Consider the following 25,560-nt stretch of genomic DNA (forward strand, 5'->3'; position numbering starts at 1 on the left):
ATGAATTAATTTGTTAATTAAATTGATCAATTGATAATAGATAAACAGTAGTTCATACACACAAACACACACTGTTGGCAGGAAGTAGGCTTTCAGTCTCAAAATTGTGACAGCCTCACTGTTAGGTTTAGGTTCTCCTTGTTCTGTTTTTGTGAAAGCTCATTTTAGATTCCTCCTACACTAAAATATGCTTTAATGAATTGTTCATGAATGCTGAGAGGTGTCTGCCCTCTGCCCCTTTATGTCAAAAACATAAGACATTCTGAGAGTAGGGGGAAAAAAACAAACTTCCGAATCTGAGGAGCACTGAGGAGGCTGGAGAATGCTGAATTGAAACAAAGCCTCAGATGCTGCTGGATGCTGAAGAAAACTCAGGAAGCATTATTAATATCATAAAGAGACAGGCTTATTCAATCAGCCTTGGATTCTCCCATTACTCTACTGATGTTCATTACGAACCCACAAACATGACTGTAAGATAGTACACAACATTTACGACTCTGCCCTGTGTAAATTGCTTTATTATTATGCAAAATAATTGAATGTGATGATAACCCACACTGTTTGGCTTTTTATGTAAACTCAGATGTAAATTATGTAAACATAAAAAGAGAGGACACATGACTATTAAACTTAAGACTCAAACAATGGACCTACCATTATTAGATAATGAAGAGAAAAATCATACAGAAGATAAGATAACACTAAACAATTTACAGGCAAACCCATTATAAACTAAAATACATGTTCATATAGGATAATGACAGACATATTTTGCCTTTGCTCCACACGTAACCATGTTTTTATTTTTTATATATTAACTTATAAATCAGTGAATTCTTCCTTGTCTGTGTCTGATGTGTCTTGACTCAATTATTATAGTTGCACAGGTAAAGCAGATATTGTTCTTTCTTTTATTTAATTCTTTTGCCTTAACACAATGTTTTTGCAAAAGTCTGCCTCTAGGTTGCACTGTTGAGTTGTGATTTCAAGTTTAACCTTTTAATCACTATCTGAACACTAGATTATTCAAGCGTTCATCCACCCGAAAAACATTCTGCAAACTGATGATCCAGTCACTGATTGGCTGCATTATCAACACTCAAAGCAAATAAATTACAAATTTGTCTCAAAAGATACATTCAAAGCCAGAAAACAGCTTCAAAGTGAGACTCGAGACAGATGATCATTTAAGATGACGCTCTTGAGTGACAAGAGAAGGTAATGAACTGCTGCTGTGCTGGATTTTGATAATGACATTTTATGTTTTTGATGTGGACCAGAAGTTAATTTTGGTATGCTGCCTCTTTAATGGACTTGACTGCTGTTTTGTGAGTTGCAAAGATCACAGGGAGTTGGGTTTCCCAGATGCAGATTTAGCCTAATCCTTGATTCAAAGGCATCTTCAGACACTGCTGACAAATGAGAGGAAACTGACTGTGGCTCAACAGGAAAACAAATGTATAGGAAATAAATCACTGTTAAAGGCTATTTAATGGGAAAAATGTATTTGACCCTTTTGCAGCTTATTTGTTTAGGAAATCCCTTGCATTAATTTGCGTTGGTTTTGGCCTCTAAAATGTTAAAGGATAAGACCGGTTTTTTGACATTGGGCCCTTGATTTCACATTATAACATGATGTTCTACTCACCCCTGCTTGTTGTTGGTCATTTGGAGCTGTTCCGAAGATATTCGCGAGGCGTCCGGCTGCTCTCTTGAGATATTCGGCCATGAAACGGTTTCCTATGGGCAAGCTTATACAGGTACAAACTATGCTGTTTATAATTTATTAATTACTCTACACCAGCACTGATAACGTGGAGGTGCGTCGCTTACTTAAAAAAATCCGGGTTACTAATTTTGAATTTTAGCCGAATGAATAAATAGGCAGCAGGTCTGTGGGCTGCCTGTGGCAGTAGCACGACGATGACGTCAGTAACACCCACTTTACGACAAAAAAATCAAAATTACAATAACCCGGATTTTTTTAAGTAAGCGACGCACCTCCACGTTATCAGTGCTAGTGTAGAGTAATTAATAAATTATAAACAGCATAGTTTGTGCCTGTATGAGCTTGCCCATAGGAAACCGTTTCATGGCCGAATATCTCAAGAGAGCAGCCTGACGCCTCGCGAATATCTTCGGAACAGCTCCAAATGACAAACAACAAGCAGGGGTGAGTAGAACATCATGCTATAATGTGAAATCAAGGGCCCAATGTCAAAAAACCGGTCTTATCCTTTAAGGCCCTGTCACACTGTTGCGTATGAGAGAAGCATATGAGTTGCGTATGAAAATTATCACTCATACGCTGGTATACGCTGACATATGCCAGGGGAACGTTAGGCATAGGTTGTATACGTTTCAAGCACGCTGGCATACGTTGGCATACGCTGAGGCAGAAATAAATTTTTGAACATGCTCAAAACTTTTGTGCGTATGGTTAATACGCTAAGCATACGCTAGGCATACGCTGAATACGCTAGAGGTACGATATAGGTACGTTACTGATAGGTCGAGAACGCTGGACATAAATTGCCATATGTTGGCATGAAGGTGTACCGTACAGCTAGCCTATTTATAGCCTCCGCCCGTCTGCCAACCGACGATTCACAGGAGCGGTCAGGAGGAGGAGTTGGGGATCTTGATCGCTCAGAATTCTGAGCGATTGAGGTTTAAATGTGTAACTTTTTTTAAACTTTCATTTAACTTTCATTTGTAGAGGCCTGCATGCAGAACCTGCTAACAAAGGTTGCTGACATAGAAGAGTGCATTAGCCATGTACTGAAGTTTGCACCGCACAGAAGGTAAACTTTAGTCTGTCATATCAATCTCTGAATAGTCACATTAATGAAATTAAATATTGTTACCAAGTTGGATTAAACCGTTTCGTATTCTTTTTAGGCCAGCTCCTCAAGACGGAACAGACTGAACCAAATACCATCATCAGCACCAGCACCAGCACCCACACCCATTTTTTTTATTATTGTAGTTAATTGTATTTTATTCATACTGTTTTTTTGTTTATATTTTATTATTATTGTTTTATTGAAATAAAACCATGCAAATACACCCATTTTTTATGTTTATTCTTGTATTTAACAGTATTGATTTGGTATTAAACATTCTCGTCCTGCAACATTTGCCATCACTGCTTAGCTCTGAAGTAAATAGTTGTCGTGCATTTTTACAAACTAGAAATATGATAACATTGTGGGAAAGAACCCAAATATGTAATCAACAAGGTTACTAGAATGCATAGTAACCTTGTTACAGAGAACTGAAATAAAACGTTTGACTTTGGTTCTCTAAAGGTTTGGTTATAACCAAACCAAAATCTACCACTTAAAAACGTTCCCTTTGGTTGTATAGGGGAACCAACACATAATAAACAAGGTTGGGGGAACCTCATGAGAACGTCTAGGGAACCAAATATCTAACCAACAACGTTGTGGGAACCATATGGGAACAGCAAGGGAACGTAATGGGAACCACACACATAACGTTCTGGGAACCTAAATAAATGTTGCCTGCTAACCAAATTAGAACCGAAAAAAACCCAAAAATCAACGTACTCAGAACCTAAAAACAACCAAGGGCTAACGTTCCAGGAACATTCTCGGAACGAAAAATTGTTAGTAGGGAAGCATGTAACTCATCAGCCGCAGGTGCATCAGGCATTTCAGCAGGTTTGGGTGAGAATGATTCTTGTGTTTTTTTGTCTTTTCCTCGGCCCAGGGCCCGGGCAAACGACGATTGCTTCTTGGGAGGCATGATCGAGATGAATGTCTCGAGAGATGTTGATAGCGCGTCGTCTACTGCAATAATGGAGCAATGTGGAAAGGCTGCTGATATAGGCGCGTTGAAACGTACGCTGGGCATGCGCAGTTCATATGCTACTCATACGCTAGTCATTCTTTATTTTCAAGGACTTTTCGTGCGTATGAAAATTATATTATTAATTTTCATACGCAACTCATACGCTTCTCTCATACGCAACAGTGTGACAGGGCCGAATTTAATTGCTCATGTTGGAAAGTGGATGTTTAAAACTTTAACAATGCTGACGTTGATATTGATGACATGTTTCAAGTCATTTCTGCAGAAAATAAGTGTTTTGCTTTTACCTAGAGAGCCAACTTGGACAATATGACCATAACGGCTGGTGAAATGATAACTAGTGTGAAGGAACATGCTTTTCGAGACAAACACAGGAATGAAAGGAGTCAGGAATGAAACAGGTCTAAATAATTGAATATTTGACAAGTGCGTGCTGAATAAGTGTGACCAACTTATAACATTTAAATAAAAAAAGGTGGTCAATTATTTTTGGTTGGGCTCTTCGAGACTCCATGTGAAAAACCCTTTTCATGCAATGTCATCCTCCCAAATCCTAAATTTCTATATTTGAAGTTTTCTTCTGTTTATTCCTTGATATGCTGTTATGGTACTGAACCAGGAAAGACTGGAACCATTGTGCATGGTAGAGAGAACAGTGGAGATAAAGGTGCACATTTAAAATGTGATTTATCACATTCATCAAGCATTCAGCACTAGTTTGTTGCCAAAACTCACTTTTCTGCAGTTTCTTTAAACATAAAAATACTTAAAAACAAATTTGACAAGAAATGGTTGGTTCTGCAATTCTAAATAATATCTTTATATGTGCAGCACTGAGGTTTGTGGAACCACAAGCAATTAAGGAGTAAAGCCTGGGTTACAAATGAAAAAAACACTGTCTATTCAAGTAAGTTTGTTAACATGAAAAGTCATTAAGACTATCAGCCAGCTTTTTTCAAAGTATGCATTATTCAAAAAATGCGTCTGATTAATTGAGGTGGATTGTCTTGGCCTTTTTATAATAATCTCAGTAAGAGCTGCTGTAGTGAATGAGTCGAGATATCGAAGAAGTTCCTGCACAGACGGAGTCCAGCGCCGCTAAGGAGGCGAACAGGTGAGACTGCATCTTTCTCTGTCTGCTCCAAGGACAGATGGCCAGACACACGTCTCAGCCCAGACACAAGAAGTAAAAAGAGGAATTCATTCACACACCATGGTTGCCCTCCTCCTTCCCCCCCAAACCCCATTTCACAAGACATTCCCTCCTCTCTCCCTTTATCATTTTCACTCATTCTTTTTTCATCTCTTTAAGACGCTTCATTTCAGATGCATTCATACATTTCCAATATCTTTATGTATGAGTCTGTCTCCCTCCCCCCTTCTCCTCACCTCCCCTCACTGCCTCCCTTTCCTCTTCCCCCATATATATCTCTCTCTCTCTCTGTCTTATCTTCCCATCTCTCCTCTCCTTAAATCTCCCTTCCTCTTTCTTCCTTCTTGGCTTCTTCCCTCCTTCCCTATCTCCCCCTCTCCTTCCCTCCTTCCATCCCATTACTGTAATCCATCACTCTTCCATCAGCCACCATGCAAACAGGCCTCCTGGTTACCATAGCAACCACCTCCGGCCCGGCAGTGCGCAGCCCCTCTCCGATTGGCTGGCAGGACCTAGGCAGTCTCAGTCTGTCTGGGAGATGTGGTAATTGGCTGGGAAGACACACACACATATGCACACATACTACATACACATAGTACAGTACTCACACTCTGACATATATTGCACACATATTCACACATGCACCCTAATACACACACATATAAACACTCCTGTACTTACTCTGGGCCTAGATAAATATATATACTCATATTCTATTGGGTATTAAAACACACATACACACAGCATAAACATCCTCAGAGATATGAAAGGGAGACCGAGGTCAGAGTAATGAAGCTCATAAGAAGATGTGAGCTCTAGGCTTTGTGTGTGTGTGTGTGTGTGTGTGTGTGTGTGTGTGTGTGTGCGTGTGCGCGCAAGAGGATTTGTGTGAAAGTGCATGTTTGCCTGCACACATGTCTAAATTTGTGTGTGGCACAAAGGCATTTCTGTGTGGGTTTCTGTATGCACAGGGTGGCTGGGGTAGGGGGTAGTGTGCAGGCTTTTGGATAAGGTTGGAGCTCAGCCAAAACATGGATGGAGGAATTGGGGGGGGTTCGTTTTTTTTTTTCAGAGGATACTGTTAAAAATACCTATATGCACTCCCAGGAACCAAACAGACCTCTAGATTTTTGTGTTCTGTCTCCTGGAAGGAAAAATTGGAACTGTTGATGGGCTTGACTTCATCCTGCTGCAGCTGCTGCACAGCCAGGTTTGGGCAACACAGCAGCTATGATGAATGTCTCATCTCCAGGAATACATCCCAAATAAAAACTGTACCTGCCCTGAATAGCAAAGTGTGTCCGCTTCTGCAGTGCTGCATGAAAACAACTGTGGATGATGGGGCTCCTTTGTCCCCCAATTCTAGTTTTTTAGGCCAGCTTGACAAAACAATGCTGCTCCTTAATCATTTCTCCATTTGTTTCCCATTTTATCCTTTTTAGATACCTGTAAAGGTTTGAATAGGAGTGTGTAGTAAAAAAAAAAAAAAAAAGGGAAAGTCTAAAGTTTAATTTATTTTATCTGAGAAGCATTTAATTTGATTTGATAATTTGTTACTCTGGGTCTGGAAGCTGACTTTGAACACATTGTTCTACTATATTGAAATCTGCAGAGTGAAAAAAGGAGAAAATGGTTAGTTTAATCCTTAGCTCCCACCTGGCAAGTGTAATTGCATGACCTGTGTGCTTCCCACCTGAAAAAAAAAGAAAAGAAAAATTATAAAACTGACTTTTAAGCTGCCCCAGTTGGCAACAACAGAGATGAACAGACTAGACAAAGACAGAATGGTTTCCAAAAACACACAATTAATCAAAGATTTTTACCACAGGAACTAGAGTAAATATTATACAGATACAAATACACACAATGACAACTCAGAGGTAAAGCTCATTTTTCATTCTCATCTTTTTAATGGAAAAAAATGAGTCAAGGGAAGAGAGAAAAATTGGGTAAATTGAGAGAGCTGAATGAATTCACAGAGAATGACTGAGAGCAGTGATGGCAGCAGTGCGGTCGCAGTCCGCATTTCAAAGCATTCCCAGGTACCAGACAGAGAAAGAGAAAGAGAAAGAGAAAGAGGGAGCGGAAGGAAAGGAGGGTAAAAAAATGTCCAAGAAGATTTTATCTTCCTCTCGAGGTAAAAAATACAAATTAAAAACTCATCTTTATCCAGTGTTGTTAACAACAGACAATCACATTAAAAAAAAGTAAAGAATAAAAATAACAAGTGCGCCCGCACTCACGCACGCATATACTTACAATTAGCTTCATATTTTTGAGAAAGGAAAAAAAATAAGTGCAAGCAAGATCACAGAACAGCAATTTACAACAGAGTGTGAACCCTCTGATGGAGTCTCCCCAACAGCTTTAGGTCAGGACAGATGGGTGTCATGGTATCAACTTGAGGCCTGATGGTGCCTGGTGCGGCTTTGTTGACCCCATACCTCCATGCTTATTTCATCACCCTCACCTTGGTTTGTCCATTTGCACAAAGAGAAAGCTCAAGTCTCTTTAAATAATCACACCCCCCCCCATACCCCAACATGGCTTCCTCAGAGAGTACAATCAAAATTAGTTTGACTCCACCATGCTTCTCCTATCAAGTGCCAAAATCTTCAAATATAAAGGCTTTTCAGTCACTACTGACATCTTCATCACCCTCCATCCAAAACACATACACTTCTATTATTTTAGGTCAACTAATCATCTTTAAACATTTCCACTCAAGCACACTTCAAGTCTAGATGTTAGCTCTGATTGGTTAAAGTAAATAAACCGTTTTTCACTGAATATTATTGATTTTGTGAGAAAATATAACAACGATTTAACCCTTCATAAAATAAAACTGCGTAATCCAAGCGCTGCGTGTGATTTCCATACACTCAAGTACACTTTTGTTGTAGTCAACGTTGCACCCCTCTACAGAGCTGTGCCATGCAACTGGTTCCATTGAGGAGAAACAGTAAACATTCACCAATTTGGTTCGCTTTGCTTTTTCACCGACCCTCCAGTCATAGGTGGTTATGCACAAATAGACAAACATAATTACACATAGAGGCATTAACACACTTTAGGAGCAAATACACCCACGCTGTGCAATATGAAAAACAGAAATTGCAAAAACCAAACAAAGAAACAAACTGGAAGTTTTTTTTTCTCATTGTCACTTAGAAAACCATTAATGACTAGTTCCAAATATAAAATCAAAAACATTTCAGCAGTCATTCAAGCAGGAGTGGGATTACACTGAGATGATGGGCAGCACATAATTTGCACACATTTGCACCTCTTTCTGTATCAGATGGCCAACAGACCTATTGTTTAGGTAGATTCTCAAAAGCCAAGTGATCTTGCAAACTTCTGTTTAGAGACATGATGCAGCATTGACATGAGACATTCATTCAAACTGAATCAACTAAGTCTACTAAATCCAAGCGGTTTCATATTTTCATTTGCACAGAAGAATGTGGATGACATGGCAATTTGTTGCTCTTAATTCAATCTCGTTTTTACAGCTGTCTCCAATCTTAAAGGTGACAGATCTGTGAATGGATGGATGTCATCTCTGTACAAACAAGCAATTTAGAAATGTTGAATGCATCCTCTTAACTCGGCACTTGCACTTCAGTTATCTGGCGTTTTCATTAAAGTAGCCTTAAGAAGCCCAGTTAAACTGGTTGAGGATAATAAAATGGGTCCTTTTTTTTTTTTTTTTTTTTTTTTTGCAAGCTCCCAAAAATGCATGCTGGCTGATGCACTAAGCCCATTACGACATACTCAGCCTGAAGATTCAAACTGGTCTTGAACATGCAGTACAGACTGGCAGAAAGCAGAAATTCTTGAACATCATCTCTCACCATTCATATAACAGATGCATCCATATTTTTGTAGAAAAGAAAAGAGATTTCTTTGCTTCCTATTCAACTTGCCACTTAAATTCTAACCTATGCAGCCTAACACGACAAAGATCAAGCGAATACTTTTATGCATTACGTTCACGAGAACCTGAGAATTTCAACATAAAACCATCGAATAATGTTGTTGCTATGGTGATAGGTATCCAGAATTATTTGATCGGATGTGTGAGAATTGTGTGAGCACTCAAACATCTGCTTTAGGAATCTTAACAGAGATGCCACTGCACTGCTGAAGATTTTGACTGGCATTAAAATTGGCGAGGAGCATAGCATTTTGAGGACAAAACTCAAATTGCGTCTTATTTCGTTATTCACTGAAAAAGTTTGGGTCAAAATTGATTTTACCAGAGTTGTTAAGCAAGTGGAGGAAAAGCTAAAATCCACAACAAATGTTAGAGATGAAACATTCTGTAAATTGTTTTAAGCAAGATTATTTTATAATTTCTCCTTTAAAGAACACACTTTAAGAAGTTTTAGAGGGAAAGCTTTAACCTTCAACCATGCCTTAATTAGCTTGTTGGGGCTATGGTTTTTCCACAACTATCTTGAGGAAAAACCAGGTAGTGCAACTTTCAAAGTCTTATGAATATTGTGATGCCACAAACTAATAACCAACACCTCCAGACTGCCCTCAGCAGCTCTCGAGCGCTCTGAAATGTCTAATTAATGCCTACAGAGCAGAAGAAAGATAAAAGATAGTTTTCAGGTTGCACTTTCCTCAACTCAAAATGTATCAGTTAAGAAATGGCAGCCAACACATATTGATTGATTATATTGATTATACCAAGAAACTATCTGAAAGAACTGCCTGAAAGATTGCTCAAAAGGCAAACTCTAATTAAAGTAAAGTTGGACTTTGAAATGCCATGGGAAAGATTAAGCAGGTATCTGAAACAAATTTTATGGACCAATAAAATTCAATCAGAACTTTTAGGCTAAAACAAGAAGAGATGTGTTTCACACGTCATTTCGTGACGAGAACCCCTCTCCGATTGTTAAACACGGGGGTGGGTTGATCATGCTTTGTGCTCGTGCTACAGCCAGCAACACATTGAACATCTAACTCATCAACAAATTCTCATTTCCAATTCAAAGTGAGCTTAAGTGTTTCAAGAGCCCTTTTACATCTTTTTCTAGCGCATGGTGCACCCTTTTAACATCACTTTCCAATGCACAGGGAACTGCTATACAGCGCTGGGCCACTAATAACTAAGGGAAACTTTCCAAAAATGACACTTGTGCCATGCATGTTCTACACTGATGTCTTGGACGTTAGTGTGTCATGAATTTGGAGTGGAAACAGTTTGCGATGAGAGAACAAAGGATTGACCTAAAAAGCAGCAAATTCTGAATTCAAACAACACACTGCATGTAAAAAAAAATCTGCAAATGAAAAGAGGATGGATTCTTCCACATGATAATGATACCAAATGCTTCAAACTTCACCATGGACTAACCCATAAGGTGCAAGCTTTAAGATTTGGCATTGGCCTCACAGTCATGTTCTAAAGATCATTGAATATCAAGGGTTAAATCTCAAAATAATAGCACAACCAAGGGGGTACCAGAATCTCACAGAACATTTTTTTGCAAGAGAAATTGATAAAAAAAATTCTAAACAGGAACTGAGAGACTCTTTTCACAAAAAGTGCATAATTGGGTGTTTTGCAAAGTACTGACATGGCAAAGTCGTCCCCCCTAGCCCCCTTTAAAAAAAAACTTTTTAATGATGATAATAATGTAAACAAGAAAATAAACATAAACCTATGGCTATGACACGGGTAGCTAAACTTAGTATGAAGTGTAGAACAAGCGTCACGCTGTCTTCAGTAAACCAAATCGAACAAGGACTAACATGTTATTTAAAACCAATGCATGTGACCTCCAAGTTACTTTTTTGTTTTTGTGGATTATGTGCCAACCTATACTGATTTCCAGTAGTAACTGCTAAAAAATAGTCCCAGAACCTCTGTTAAAAACACAATTTGCAAAAAATACCTTAAACACCTGTTTGTCTTTACTGAACTGCCTGAATGGATAAATGCTTACTTTCCTTACATTCACATCCTCTTTCTGCTAAACTCACTCTTTCACCGGTCCCTTCTGTTATGGAGCTTGCTACAGTTACTGTACTGCCCAAATAAACCCACACAAACAGACACGGGCACACACGGAGCTTAAAACACACAAAGGTTGGCCAAAGAGTTCATGTCACAAACACATTATTGCGAATTAAGTGTGCTTTCTTTTCCATTTCAATTAAAAGTTTTTAAAAACAATCAAAACAACAACATGCGAATAAACATAATAAAAAAACCAGAATCATATAAAATGTGTTTTTAGGCCTCGGCATGAGCCAGACAAAGATCTGCATTGTCCACACATCTATCCCACATTCTGAACACATACATAATGCACACCAAGCACCAGGAGTTTTTCAGTCTTGCAATGGCTTCACAGTCATTGTTTGATGGGAGGACAGGGTGAATGCAGGTCAGGTGAATGATTTGTGAGAGGTGCTGAGTCTAAATTCTTATTTTCAAATATACTGCTTGATTTGGGAGAGCTGATTAGAGGAAAAATCCTTCTATCAGAGGACCACATCTGTGCACTAAAACCTTCAGTGTGATCCCCAAAATTCACCATTAATTTGTGGAAACCCCATGCATGGAGAGGGAAGGGTGAGATCAAAGATGGTCTGAGCTCCTGACGGGATGCTTCTTGCTTTTCACGGAGGAGAGTCCTGTTAAGAGTGTGCAGTTCAAAAATCAGTTTTAATTCTGTACAATTCACTTCCCTTTTGAAACTGCACAAAGCAGGCAGTCTGCAAACAAATACCAGAGCAGAGTTCAGCGTCTCAGTTCTGCCAAAAACACTGAAGGACCGAGGGAGTGAATCAAATTTTGGTTTGTGTGGACATTTCACAGTTAGCGAACACTGAAACACACTGCTCCATGGTTATCCGGCCTCTTCACTGCCTTGTCCTTTGCCTAACACCTAACCATCTTAATAATTCTCACTCACTACATGACTGAGTTGCAGCTGAAGATCATTAGGGCTCATCCGAGGGCCCTTATAAGGGTTCCTGTGGAGTAGTCTGCCTCAGAAGTGCCCTTGGCGGGCTGAAGTGTATGTCTTGCTAGCAAACTTATTGCCAGCTGATGAATTCCTCTGCTGAGACAAAGATGGGATGAGGAAGGGGGAGCTGGGATTGGAGCTTGGGTTCAGGACTAGCAGGGAATTAGAGTGACAAAAGAAGACGGGAGTTGGTTCGCTGCTTGAGACACTTTGAAGAGTGGGTGCAGTGCTCTGTGTGCTTGGTCGTGCCAAAGGTCACCGGGACAGGTTGTAGAGAAAGTGACGATGAGCATCAGAACAAGGGAAGAGGTGAGGACATTGAAGCATGGAGAGGAGTGACAGAGAGGTGGTGTGGGAGAGGATGAAGGGCCAAGAGGATGAGCTCCGCAGATTAAGTGAGTGTGATGTAGGCTGAGGCCTTCTCCTTCAGTTGTCTCAGACACAGATGACAGCTCCAGCTCCCTGTAAAACACACAGGTCACATCACAGATCAGAAGTTCAATCACAGCTATTATAAAGCCTTGTGGATTAATCCCGTGTTTCACACAGAGCGTTAAGGAACACTGCAAATTAAAGCTCTGTGTTGAAACACCACACGCTGTGCCTGTGTCAGTGTTTCTGTGGATGCAGGGGATGTGACTACTGGTTTGGTTTGGAATTCGACTTGAGATGTGTGACATTAATTAAACATCAACTTGCATATAATGGTAAAATGTACCTCTCAAACTCCACACTTCAAAATGAATGTAAATCCTGCCCGAGTATGTTGTGCAAGCCCACACAGTAAAATATACATTAGTTTAGCATCCATGTATCAGTCCGTGAGAAAGTTAACCACAAATAAAATGCTATGACTGACTTTCAAAACTTGTATCTTGTAAATCAAATGCATTGCATGTGTGGGCAGATCCTGACACTGTTGGTGAGTGTTGAGCACAAGTGACAGTGATACTGTATCTTCAGCCAAGTGACACTTTTGCCATGGAAACAGATTATCTTTCTTCTACTCAAATGCATGACAATGCCATCAAACATCCTGAGGCAGCCATCTTATGTGGCAAAAGTTGGTTTGATTCAAGTAGATGTTCCTACTCCATTTCTGCGACCAAAGCTACATCGACGAGGCTTTTTCAGTGTGATTTTATCAGATAAATATGTTCCAACAAAGACATGCAAAGTCTTGAGTGTCACATTTGCTGCTTAAAAAGTTCAAGACAAAAAAAAAAAGAGCACTTTGACCAAAGTTCTCACTATCAGTGTGACTGTCTCCCCATAGATAGTAGACATTGCAGTATGACCAAACACAGGTCTGAGGACTCTTCATAGAGTAGAACTGTGATACATACCCTCTGGTGGTTCGGACATGGGGGGACTCAGACAGTACATGTGGTAGCCTCTGTCACAATCATCACAGAACAGCAGCTGGTCCTGCAACAGAAGAGAACAACAGATGTCATCATGATGGGGCAGAACTGAAATTAAATCTGAGGACCTAACGCATGTAACTGCAGTGTCTTAGAATTTGAAATTATGTTTAAATCAAGCAGCTGGGGTGTGATTAGCATGACTTGATTATTTCTGACTTGTGATTCCACCTAATTTATTTAAAACAGTGTGAATCATGTGGAACTTTTTTTTTTTGCAGACAGTAAAGAGTTGAGGAAAAGCAACTTGGCGTGTGTGTCAGCACTTCCTGCATTACAGTGTACACATGAACACATCTGCTTGTTAATGTCTGTAAATTTGAAATGTAACAGTATAACTCAGTGATTAAAGACCACACCTTGGCCACTTTCAATTGTCATGCACCCAAGTGCATGATCAAGTCAGTGTTTGAAAAATCGGTTTCAGGGTTAAATGTCTTTACTGCCAACAACTGCACTTCACATAAATCCAAGCAAAAAGTTACTGGTTTATTCCAAAGCATTAAAAATACATAAAAGAATATAAAAAGAAACAAAAAAAATCATTTAAATGAATTTAAAAACAGGCAACAGTCTAGATAAGTTAAAAGATATTTCATGCTTAGACACATGAGAAAAGAAATGTTTTTAACCTGGATTTAAAAATGTCTACATTTGGTGAAAGTTTAATCTCCACTGGCAGTTTGTTCCACTTATTTGCAGCATAACAGCTAAATGCTGCTTCTCCATGTTTAGTTTGGACTCTGGACTGGACCAGCTGACCTGAGTCCTTGGATCTAAGAGCTCTGCTAGGTTTATATTCTCTGAACATATCACAGATGTATGTTGGGCCTAAACCGTTCTGGGATTTGTAAACCATCAGCAGGCTTTTAAAATCTATTCTGTAACTGACTGGAAGCCAGTGTAAAGATATTAAAACTGGTGTGATGTGTTCAGATCTCTTAGTCCGGGTTAAAACTCTAGCAGCAGCGTTCTGGATGAGCTGATATGTGTGTCTGCATGTGTGTGCAGCCACTTGTGTTTATAAAAACATGAAATATAAAGAGAGATCTTACGTCATTCTCAGAGGTGCCACACAGGCTGCAGGATTTGCACTCGATGCACTGCCAACGATAAGTCCTCACCGCAGCCGTCATATTCACTGTGAACTGCAGACAGGATGGGTGGCCTGGGTTCACACAGACACACACACACACACAAACATAGCACACACACGCACAAGCACATGGTAACAAGTTTTTGACTATCACTGTCTGTAGTTTCAGGACAATTATTTACCACCCAGATATTTTATCTGTCCATCAGTCTGTCTGTGTCCTTCTGGTAAAAGGGATTCAGCATAAAGGTGTTTTGCAGATAACCAATTCAACTCCAGTGTAAATAAAAACAGAATGCAATGATTTACAAATCTCATGAATCAATATTTTACTCATAATAGAACATAGAAAAAGTATTCAATGTTTAAAGTGAGACAATTTACTATTTCATTTAAATATATGAGCTTATCTTGAATTGACAACAATAGCAACAACGTGTGTTTTTTCATAGTATGGAAAGTAAGCGGTACTAAAAAAAACAGCTGGGGTAGCATGTTACAACCACTTAGGCTAAATGGCAATAGATAGCATGATTGGATATAGAAAGAGGACCCTAGAGAAGAAGAGGCTCGCAGAAGTAAACAAAGTTTCTCCAATCAATATTGGATAGCAAGAGGATTCATCATCATGAAATCCAAAATACAACAAAGATCCAGGACTGTTCAGCAGTTAAGAGTCTTATATCAGACAAGAATGGGTCAACATTCCTCTCCCAAAGGTCCAGAAGCTGGTCTCCTTAATTTCCAGATGTTTACAGATTGTTGCAAAAAGAGAAGGAGATGCTACACAGTGGGAAATGTGTCCATTTACTGACATTTTTGGGATGTATTACAATCATCAAATTCAAGAAGAGCTAATATTTTCATGAATTAGTAAAAAGACTCACTTTCAACATTTCATTTGTTTGAATAATGTATTGGTCTTTCTTTACATTTTATGCAGGAGCTCAGTTTCTTTGGAATTGGGCTTGTCATTTTAAAAGGCAGCCTTTTGTGCCAATAAATTTACATTCAGAAAGGAAAATTGATTCAACTGACGTTAAGTCGTTTAATTGAGTTGTCACATGACCCATAAACTTCTTCTTGGCTTTTACGATTAGAAAGTACTACCATTCTAATCAAAATGGTCCAAACTGCCACCTCATTTATGCCATTCAGATTAGACAATTCACGCTCGTTTTCCACAGCACTTCCATGCTATCTAAAATGAACTTTCTACCATTTTACCTAATTGATTATTTATTCCTCCTGGAATTTAACATTATATGATCATGATGATAGAAGAATGACGTCAATCCAACCCCATTACTCTCAGTTGTCTTCTTTATGAGCAGTAATAAAGAAGGGGACCATACCAATGTTTTGCGTAAGCCCAGTCATTACAAATCACATAAATCTTTTTTGTTCTCTTCTTTTATTTTGCAGATGAGAAGAAACAATTGAGGAAAGCATGTATATGTATATACAGTACATGCAGTCAAATGCACCATTTTACATATAGCCAGAATGAACAAACACATTCCACTAAAAAAAAGAAAGTGAAAGTCTTTCCAAAAACTGCACTCACAAGCAACATACAGCCTATCACTCTTAAAAAACTAGTTCAAGCTCCATGCAACGGTGGGATACCATCTCAAAAGAAGAAATAGACAAAGTTTTATATCACACTTTGCTAATGAACAGGGTCGAAGGTGTGCTGCAGACAAGTATCTAAACATTTTTTCTTTCTTATCAGACAAGGTCAAGCAAAGAAGGCATTTAATTGGATTAATTTATATTTTAGTCACTGTAAAATGATCTCTGACTGCTGAAGTATTAGAATGAAATGCAGAGCAGAATGTTATCCATTCTTTTACAGGCCTAATGCATGTGTATTCTGGGAGGAAAATCCATGGGAAACGAAAAAATGCACCTTCTTTCAATACTACGGTTTTAGGTATCAGGACTTAAAGGGGAAGTTTGTTTTTTTAAAACCTGGACCTTATTTCTGGCATAAAATACGTTCATCTACTCACCGATAACAGTTTGGTGAAAGTCGGCGTCCTTCGTACGCTATTTAGATCACTCGAGATCCGTGCATATCCATATAACGGGAGTGAACAGGGCTTTCACAGTACAGCCTCTAAATAAAGAATTATCTGTCTTTATTTCACCAAGACGAATGATTGAATGAACGCGTACTATTGCACTGTTAGTTCAGAGCTGCCGTGTTGTTGTTATCGGGGGCTATTGGGGGGCTTTCTACACACGTGTCTACTGGGATGACATCATTGACACGGGCCGCTGCAGCACAGCTCATTCACTTCGTGCTCTGTGACGAGTTTGCCACTGCTAGTTTCGTGCAATTTGGAAATACGCAATAATGAACCATGTTACCAGCAGCGGTAGCAAATTCCATGTAAAGATGCTGCGGCTGCGGCGGCGGCGTGCGGCGGTGACATCATCCCAGTAGACGCGTGTGTAGAAAGCCCCCGATAGCCCCCAATAACAACAACACGGCAGCTGTGAACTAACAGTGCAATAGTACGCGTTCATTCATTCATTCATTAGTCTTTAAGTATTGGTGAAATAAAGACAGATAATGCCTTATTTAGAGGCTGTTGTCTCTGCCCTGTTCTCTCCCGTTATATGGATATACGCGGATCTCGAGTAATCGAGATATCGTCCGAAGGACGCCGACTTTCACCAAACTGTTATCGGTGAGTAGATGAACGTATTTTATGCCAGTAATAAGTTCCAGGTTTAAAAAAATGAACTTCCCCTTTAATAGAAAAAAAAAACATCCATTCCTCTTGAAATCAAGCAAATAGGAACTTCAGAAGAGCAAAAAGACATGACATATGAAACAGTGGCTTTACAGTATTTATTTAACAAAAACTAGACCAAAATGCAAAAGCAGTGTGTGAAAAACTAAGTACACCCCATGCTTTAATAGCTTGTAGAACCACCTTCAGCATCATTAACTTTTCTGTATGACGTTATGAGTCTCTCAGGTTGTTGTGGATGAATTTCAGCTCACTCTTTTTTTTTTGCTTCAGTTCACTGAGGTTCAAAGCTCTGTTAAGATCAGGTTGAGGTCTGGACTCTTTCACAGAGGTGCTCACACTTAATGAAGATCAATGAATCAAATGCATTTGATTAGCAGCACCTGACTGGTACTGACCCTCTTAATTCCAATGGGAGCACTAAGAGTAAATATTTAATTTTCACACTCTGCCCTCTGTGCTTTTGTTTAGTTTTTGTGAAAAGAAATAATAATTTTGTAATTTGTCATGTGATCTTGTTCATCTGAGGCTGTATTAACCCAATTTCAAGAGGTAGTAAGCGACAGATGACTTTCTTTATGTCCTGATACACCTTAAAACTAAAATAAGGGTGTACTTTCTTTTTCACCTGACTGTTTGCCCATCTGTTTCTCCTTCATTTATTTAATCTTATTCACTCAGGTGAACAAAATCCTATTCTCAACCTGTATATTTACTCTTCATTCCAACTCATGAAAAATCTATCATTTATATTTTCGTCACTGAGTGTTGATACTTTGGGAAGTGAGTTCAGATGCTGTGAAAGAAGTGGAAAAGTGTGATACTTAAAAAAAAAAAAAACTTACACCACAGCCACATTTACCCAGCAAATCACACGGTTTTAGCTGCTGTTTTCATGTGTTTTCTGACTTCCAGGCAGCCATTATTTTCTGTTAATTGCCATAGAGTTCTCAAATTGCAGGGACTTGGTATTTGATCAGGAGATATTATATTATATTCAATATAAGGAATTCTTCAGTTTTTTGCTATGGCTGTGCACTAACACACCATTAAAAAGTGCGTATTCATGACATGTGCAAAACATGTTTGATGAACATCACCTTTAAGGGGTCTTATTGTTGTATGTCAGACATAATGGCTGCCAAAAGGTGAGAAAAACACCTAAAAAGATCTGGAAAACTACATTGAATTATTATCAGTTAGTTCAGGTACAATGTACATGACTTGTATTCGATGGGCTCCAACAAATAACAATGGTATGGTCCATCAATATTAAGCTTCGCAAAAAGAATTAAAGCTTGCATTTGCTTACATATAAATTCTATACTCATCCAGTGAAACATGTCAGAATCGTGCATCAACAGAGGACTGCCTTCCTCCTGCTAATTAGCCCCTTCAGCGGTGCCCTACCTGAGCGTCCACAGTCTGCACAGGAGATAAGGTCTTCAGGGCAGCCAGTTTTCTTTGAGCCTCCGAGACAAAAGTCGCAGTAGCCATTGGCGATGACTGAGCCGTCCGGTGCTTTCTTGGCTGAGAAAAGAAGGAGAAAAGAGAAGTAGGTAAGAAATATGGTACTTCAGCTTTTACGGCACTCCTGAGAAAAGGAGGATGAAGAGCAAAGTGGAAACTCATAAGTCAGTGCAATGAAATGTTGTCCTGGGGTTAAAGAAGCTGTATCGGTCTCTCGACAGTAGGACAGATTGAAAAGGGGAAAGCTCTAACAGATCAACTCGGCAGCCATCACCGGGGTGTGCTGAAAAGCACCATCAACAGAGCATTACATTGAAAGAGTGTGATTACAGATAAAAGGCTGAGATGTAAGACAAAGATGAAGAAAACAGACGCGTCACTAAGTCCCTGTTGTCTCTCTCTCTCTCTCTATGCTTTTATGAAAAGAATAAAATGAAGTTCAATAACAAACAAAAAAATTCTGGCACAGGAGCCAGAGGCTTTCCAAGCTCCAACTCACCTAGAAAGAAGTGGGGAGTCAGAGAGTGGGGCACCCGCTGGGAGCCCCACTGGGAGAGTGCTCCATGTGAAGCAGTTTCACGACAATTAATAAAAGAGAGAGAAATTCCATCTGCCTTCCTGTGAGCTGTGTATATACAGTATGTAGGCATATTTTTGTGTACGTGTGTACATCTTCCTCATCTACCCCGCTCTCCTGCTGACTGGTCTGCCTGCCTGTCTGCCTCCTGTCCATCTCACTGCTGTTAATTGCATAATCACTTTAATGGAAGCAGTCACATAACCACTGCAGACTATTTTGTAAGTAGGCTTTCTTCTCCAAGAAGTAATGCAGCGGACAAGTCCTTCACAATGAGTCACCAGGCAGCGCGGAGCCGCGGTGAATACAATACAACGGACAGCACAAGGAGCACACTCATAAACCTACATACAGGTTCATCCTGCAGCAAAACATAAAAATTGACAGATACAACATGTATAGTTACACCTAACAGAAATTACATTAGTTTATCCATTTCAGGGTGAAGTCTTGCTTTGCAGCAAGGGAAGGAGAACGAGGAGAAGGTGAATTTGATGAAATTTGAACGGTGGTATCGGGAGGGAGAGGTGAGAGAAAGAGAATGAGTTTCTACACAAAAAGGGGGCAGATTTAATCAACTGAAAAACAAAAAAAAATAATAATGAAAAACAGTGCCTTAATAAGGATGAGGGACAGTCAAACAGACAGACAGCAAACAGGGGAGGGGAGGGAAATGGTAATCTTTAGCTGCTTCTGCAGAACTCAACGTAGCTGAGTTAAAACTGTGTCATTGTTACTGTGCATAACTGCGTAGGACATTAGTGCTGGGCTGTACACTTCTATGTGTTGTAATGATAAATAGCAATATAGCAATGTATACATATATTTGACTGACTGATGGCATGGAGGACATAATAGGGTATCCTTCTGTCCTTCATTCAACTCAGACTTCCATCCTTCTATTTCAGAAAAACCTATTTTGCTTCTGATGATGCTATGAAATATTGAGTATGGAAAAAACGTTTTAAAAGGTACCCGCTCGACAGCTATGTCTTGCATTATTTCCCCTTAACTGAAAATGATCAGTCAGTCACTGTACTCTTTGCCGATCCCACCTTTGAAATGATAGTGATAGTGCATTCCTTATAAGAACTACAGAGAAAGACAACGGAGCAGACTCAACAGAACTCACCAAAATGAACAACATGTTCTACACCTGTCTATTTGACATTAGACAGTACCCATCTGTATTCAAATTTCACAACATTGAGTTTCAACCTACATATATACATATTATAATTATATACAAGTAATTATAATTACTTGGGAAAAAAAGATAAAAGTCTTATTGTTGTTGTTGTTTTTGATAAATAAATAAGCACATTTAAAAAAGAAAGAAAAATACTTAATGTACCATATTAACCTCCTTGAGGAACCAGGGTGTGCCTGAAAACTCAAATCATTCCTCGCAGGATAAATAGATTGGAATGATAATATAATGAAAACTAAACCAAGATTACATTATAAAACTAATTATTGTCTACCATACCTGTGAGACAAACACCATCCAGTATTCCCAGATTTGAAAACATTGTCGATTTGCAGTCTGATGGATAAAGTCATTTTCTCCATCATATGTATGTCATGAACAATGCCAATCTAATCAGAAACTCTGGGGGTTTTCTGGTTTTAGCCACTTTACAGTATTTTCTTTCTTTTTCTGCTGGCAACACTCCACAATCTGGAGCAAATAATCCAAATATGGAGGAACATTTTGTGAGGGGGAGAGAGCCAAATATTGGCACATTTTTTGGAGTAGAATGCCCATTTGGATTAATTTTTGGAAAACTTAATTAACTTCTTGCCTGTGGTTTCAAACCTGTACAACATTTATCCTGTTATGGTAGATTCAAACCATTGCAACTCCAGCAATAATAATATATCATTGGAAGATACTCTATACTATATATGTCTTCTATCACAGCTTAGCCAATGTTATCACCTATTAACTAAATGGCACTGAATTCAGTTTTCAGTAACTACCCTGGTGCTTTTCTCTAGCAGAATTTCGATAATTTGGCACAAGTCAGAACTATATACAGTTACAGCAACAGACTCACTACGCACCCACTCGTGTTAATTTGAAAAAAATCTGCTTTTCATTACCCTGATCATTATTTGATGTATTCTCTACATGTTTTCTCCAATAGGCTTGATTCCAATGAGTGGGGGAAAAAACTACACACTCCAAAGAGGAAAGATAACGTTTATGTCTCATCACTATATTTTGTTGCTGTAACTGACATGACATGACTAGTCAACTGAATCTACTGGCGTTTTGATCTGCATTTGCAGATAATTCCCAGTGGAAGCTAAAAATAAACAAATTCACATTTGTGGATTTGTCATGTAATGTCAACCGACTATCAAGAATTTAAGGTGGATGTAAAAAAATTATTAAAAATAAAAATAGCAAAATGGAAGTGTGAAAATGGATATGAATTGAAAAAAAGAGAAATTACAAAGTGATTTGATTAAAGTTAATGTGATTAAAGCAGTTCTGATGTAATAAAAAAAGCCATGTTTCATCTCAACTGTTCTCATTGTTCAACCTTTACTGTCTGCGGAGCACCAGTTGGCTCAGTTCCTTCACATGGACCTCTAAAAACATGTGATGTAACAAAATGGTAAACATATCTGTCAACTGCAAGTTAAAAGAGATCATTATTAACAAGATCCAAGATTACAGCAAATATTTCTTAAAAACATAGCGGCTTATAACACCAACTGACTTCACATAAAATGAACACAAAGCTCAATGTATTTAAAAATACAATTATATTATAATTATATATAAATCTATATATTTTTTTCTAACTAATTTATTTATAATTTGCATAACTGACTTTATTAAATAGGCCAAACCATGGGTTTAGACTTTGTAGTAAATCCGATTTTGTTTTAACACGGGTTTGTTGAGACTTCCTCTTTACCCACAACGTGCCAGTGGGTTGTATGTTCATGCAGGTAGACATGACCTGTAATTATGTTTGAAGAATATGAAGCTTCTGGTAGTTGTATCAACAACTGCATATGAAGTGTAAAAATTAAGTTCATGAGGATAAGGATCGCATTCTATAAAGTCAATTTCTAGTCCTAGTCATGGCTGTTTTCTTACCCTATCCAAGTAGTTCTGATTTATATGGAGTTTAATTCCATTTATTTTGGTAAGGTCTATTTTCTCTCCCTTTTCCACCCTCCATCTGTACCCTTCTCCACCAAATCTGACTATTTTGACCAAATCTTTGTCTCAACAAAACCAAAGGTAACCAGGGTGGCAGGCACAGACAAAAGCAAAGAGTTCCTTTACAAGATGGCGATTCTGTCCTAACATGCAACAGAGTGACATACCTTCATGTTCTCCCTTAGCTTTAAACGGGCGATATCACTAAATTCTTTCTGTCTGAATCAATGTAGTGGATGAGACAGCCAACTTTGCTAAAGAACAAGATAATGTACTTGACTGTGAAGTTCCTGATCCACATGAATAAACGACACAATAAAATGGATTAAAAACAAAATGTGACTGGACGAGTATATATAAGTATGTTTACTTATTTATTAATAACCAGAGATGTGGTGTCAGGCCTCGGGCCAGTGCAAACATGTTTGTCTTCTTTTGTTGCTCAAATTTCATTTTATCTTTTATTTGGGCTCACAGCTGGTGATTGGGCCTCACAATTGCCGGTGAGATAAAGTAGACATGCAAACATGCGGATGGTCACACACGCACTCGCATATATGAAACACACCCTGGCTGCTTTTTATCTGCGTCTGTGCATATCTTTGTTTGCTTTGTATTTTCTGCATGTGTGTGTGCCGGAAGGCCCCAGAGAGTGAATCAGCAGGTCTTGACGTAGGTGAGTGAATCGGGGCTGCCCGCTGGCCTGCCTGCGTGGAGGAAAAAAACTCCATCAATGATTAAACGCCTGTGGCCATGTTTCAGAAGCTGCCTGCAACCACAGACACGCCATTGCTGGAAAAGGGAGGGAGGGAAAGAGGGAGGAGAACAGCGATAGAGAGAGAAAATAAAGAGGAGTGGAAAGTGAGGTAAAACTAAAGGAGATATCATGCCAAGCAAAAAAAAAAGAGAGAAACTGAACCATAGAAAGACTGCCAATCGACAGGTATCCTTCCCTTTTTCCCCCTTCCACCTAATCCTCTTGGTACTTTCTTCCTCTCCATCTCCAAATTTTTCGATTTTCCCCCTTCCATATCTCCCTCCTTTACCTGACTGTCCTCTCCTCCACCGCCCCTCCTCTTCCCTTCCAATTACCAGGAGGAGTATGAGCAGAACCGCACACTTCACAGCTTTCAAGTGTTGAAGAGAGATCCTCCTGGGAATTATCCAGCAAGAGATGAATCCTCAAATGCTCCTCACCCCATCTCACTACCTACCCTTCCCCATCCGTCTTTCTCTCTCCCCCTGTCCCCAATTTTCTCCTCTTTCCTCCTCCATGCTGTTCCTTCATTAGTTTGTGTTGCTATTTTACCCTTTGAGCTGTCCTTTTTCAGATAATTTCCCCTCCCTTTTTTTTGTCACTGTTAATAGAACCTACATTATTTTGCATTTTGTCTTTTCCAAATGACCGTATCCAAATCAATGCTTTCAGGGGTGGATCAGCCATTTTTTTTAAAAACGACACTAAAAGCATTCATACTCCCTGGCACATTACTGTCCTTGAAAGACATACAGCATATGTTCAATACAAAACAAAAACTTGGACGACACTGGAAGTAAGTGAAATGTTCTCAACTTTGATTTGGAAGCTTTATTTCTACAGGTCTATATGAAAACCATACACTGTGCAGGCTGAGTTATTAAGAAAAAGAGGGAAAAACAGGTGTGCTGAGATTAAATACTGCAACAGCATAAAAAGTTGTGATTTTGTGTCAATATCCCTCTCCTTAGAAAAATGATCACCTGTGGGATTAACTCTTATACCTACGGTATCTATCTTACATCTCTATGTTTTTCTAACACAGACCACGGTTGAAAATGTCACAATTATTTCAACCTATGGTGGAGAACTAAAGTTGGCACTGTTTGCTGACGACATTTTAATATACCAAGAACAACCCTCTACGTCATTACCAAGATTGATGTCTTGTATGGAGAAATATGGCAAAATGGCTGGTTATAAGCTGAACATCCCAAAAACACAAATCCTTGCCTTTAATTATGAACCACCCACGGACATAAGACAAAGGTACCAGTTAAAATGGGAAAATGAGTCAATAAAATACCTTGGAATACATCTGCCTAAGAACTTGGACACATTGTTCAAGATAAACTATCAGCCACTGACTACCAAAATAAAGGAAGACATTAGAAGGTGGCAGGTTATTCCTTTTTTTAAATTTGGGCTCAAGGGTTGACTCTGTTAAAATGAATATCCTGCCAAGGTTATTGTACCTCTTTCAAACTTTACCTGTAGAGGTTGCAAAACAACATTTTGTGGAGTGGGATAAGCAAATATCTAGATATATTTGGAATGGTCAAAGGCCAAGGGTTAAATATAAAACTTTACAGCTCCAGAAAGAATGTGGGGGAATGGGGCTTCCGTGCCTACTGGAATACTATTATGCTGCTCAGCTAAGACCCATCATATGCTGGTGTAACCCTGGATATTCTGCTAGGTGGAAGGATCTAGGATTAGCTATGTGTAATGTCCCACTCCAGGCAATTGTATCGGATGAAGTATTAACCAAACACCTCCTGGACAGGGCAAATCCCTTTATCAATTTATCCTTAAAAATATGGAAACTTATTCAGAAGCAATGCAATATACAGGAAACTGCGAAAATATTAAGGTGGTGCTCTTTTGATAGTGACTTTCCCCCAAATTTGAACGATACGCGATTTAGGATGTGGGTGAGAAATGGGATCACTGCCTATTGTACTGTGATGCATAAGGGATCATTAAAGACATTCCAAATGATGGAAGAGCAATATCATTTGGAACGCCAAGACTTTTACAGATTCCTACAAATGCGCCATCACTTTGAAAAACTCAGAAAGGATAAAGACTTGGAGGACGGAATGATAAAACTGTTTGTTTCTGCTTATAAGTCTGAAATTATTACTAAAACAATATCTAAGATTTATAACTACTTTTCTAAAAGAAAATCTGAAGGGTCATTATACATCAAGCAGAAATGGAACAAGGAGTGTGGGTACACTCTATCAGAGGATCAGTGGTATTCTGTCTGTCAAATACAATGGAGAACCACTACTTC

General features: G+C 39.0%; 1 protein-coding gene across 3 annotated transcripts in view; it reads right to left on the bottom strand.

Moving 5' to 3' along the window:
- Window positions 1-6,925: 6,925 nt before the first annotated feature.
- The window catches only part of dpf1 (double PHD fingers 1), a 53,264-nt gene continuing 34,629 nt past the window's right edge, over window positions 6,926-25,560 (bottom strand). For 2 of the 3 annotated variants that reach the window (XM_075473961.1, XM_075473962.1), the window contains exons 9-12: window positions 18,684-18,803; window positions 14,468-14,580; window positions 13,335-13,416; window positions 6,926-12,450 (exon numbers count right to left, since the gene is read on the bottom strand). In XM_075473961.1, the coding sequence (XP_075330076.1) occupies window positions 12,380-12,450; window positions 13,335-13,416; window positions 14,468-14,580; window positions 18,684-18,803 (386 nt within the window). In that variant the 3' untranslated portion in view covers window positions 6,926-12,379. Of the gene's footprint in view, window positions 12,451-13,334; window positions 13,417-14,467; window positions 14,581-17,236; window positions 18,804-25,560 lie in introns of those variants that run through there. The other variant, XM_075473963.1, reaches the window with a different exon arrangement.

Source organism: Odontesthes bonariensis, chromosome 9 (assembly GCF_027942865.1).
Source record: "Odontesthes bonariensis isolate fOdoBon6 chromosome 9, fOdoBon6.hap1, whole genome shotgun sequence".
NCBI classification, from domain to species: domain Eukaryota; kingdom Metazoa; phylum Chordata; class Actinopteri; order Atheriniformes; family Atherinopsidae; genus Odontesthes; species Odontesthes bonariensis.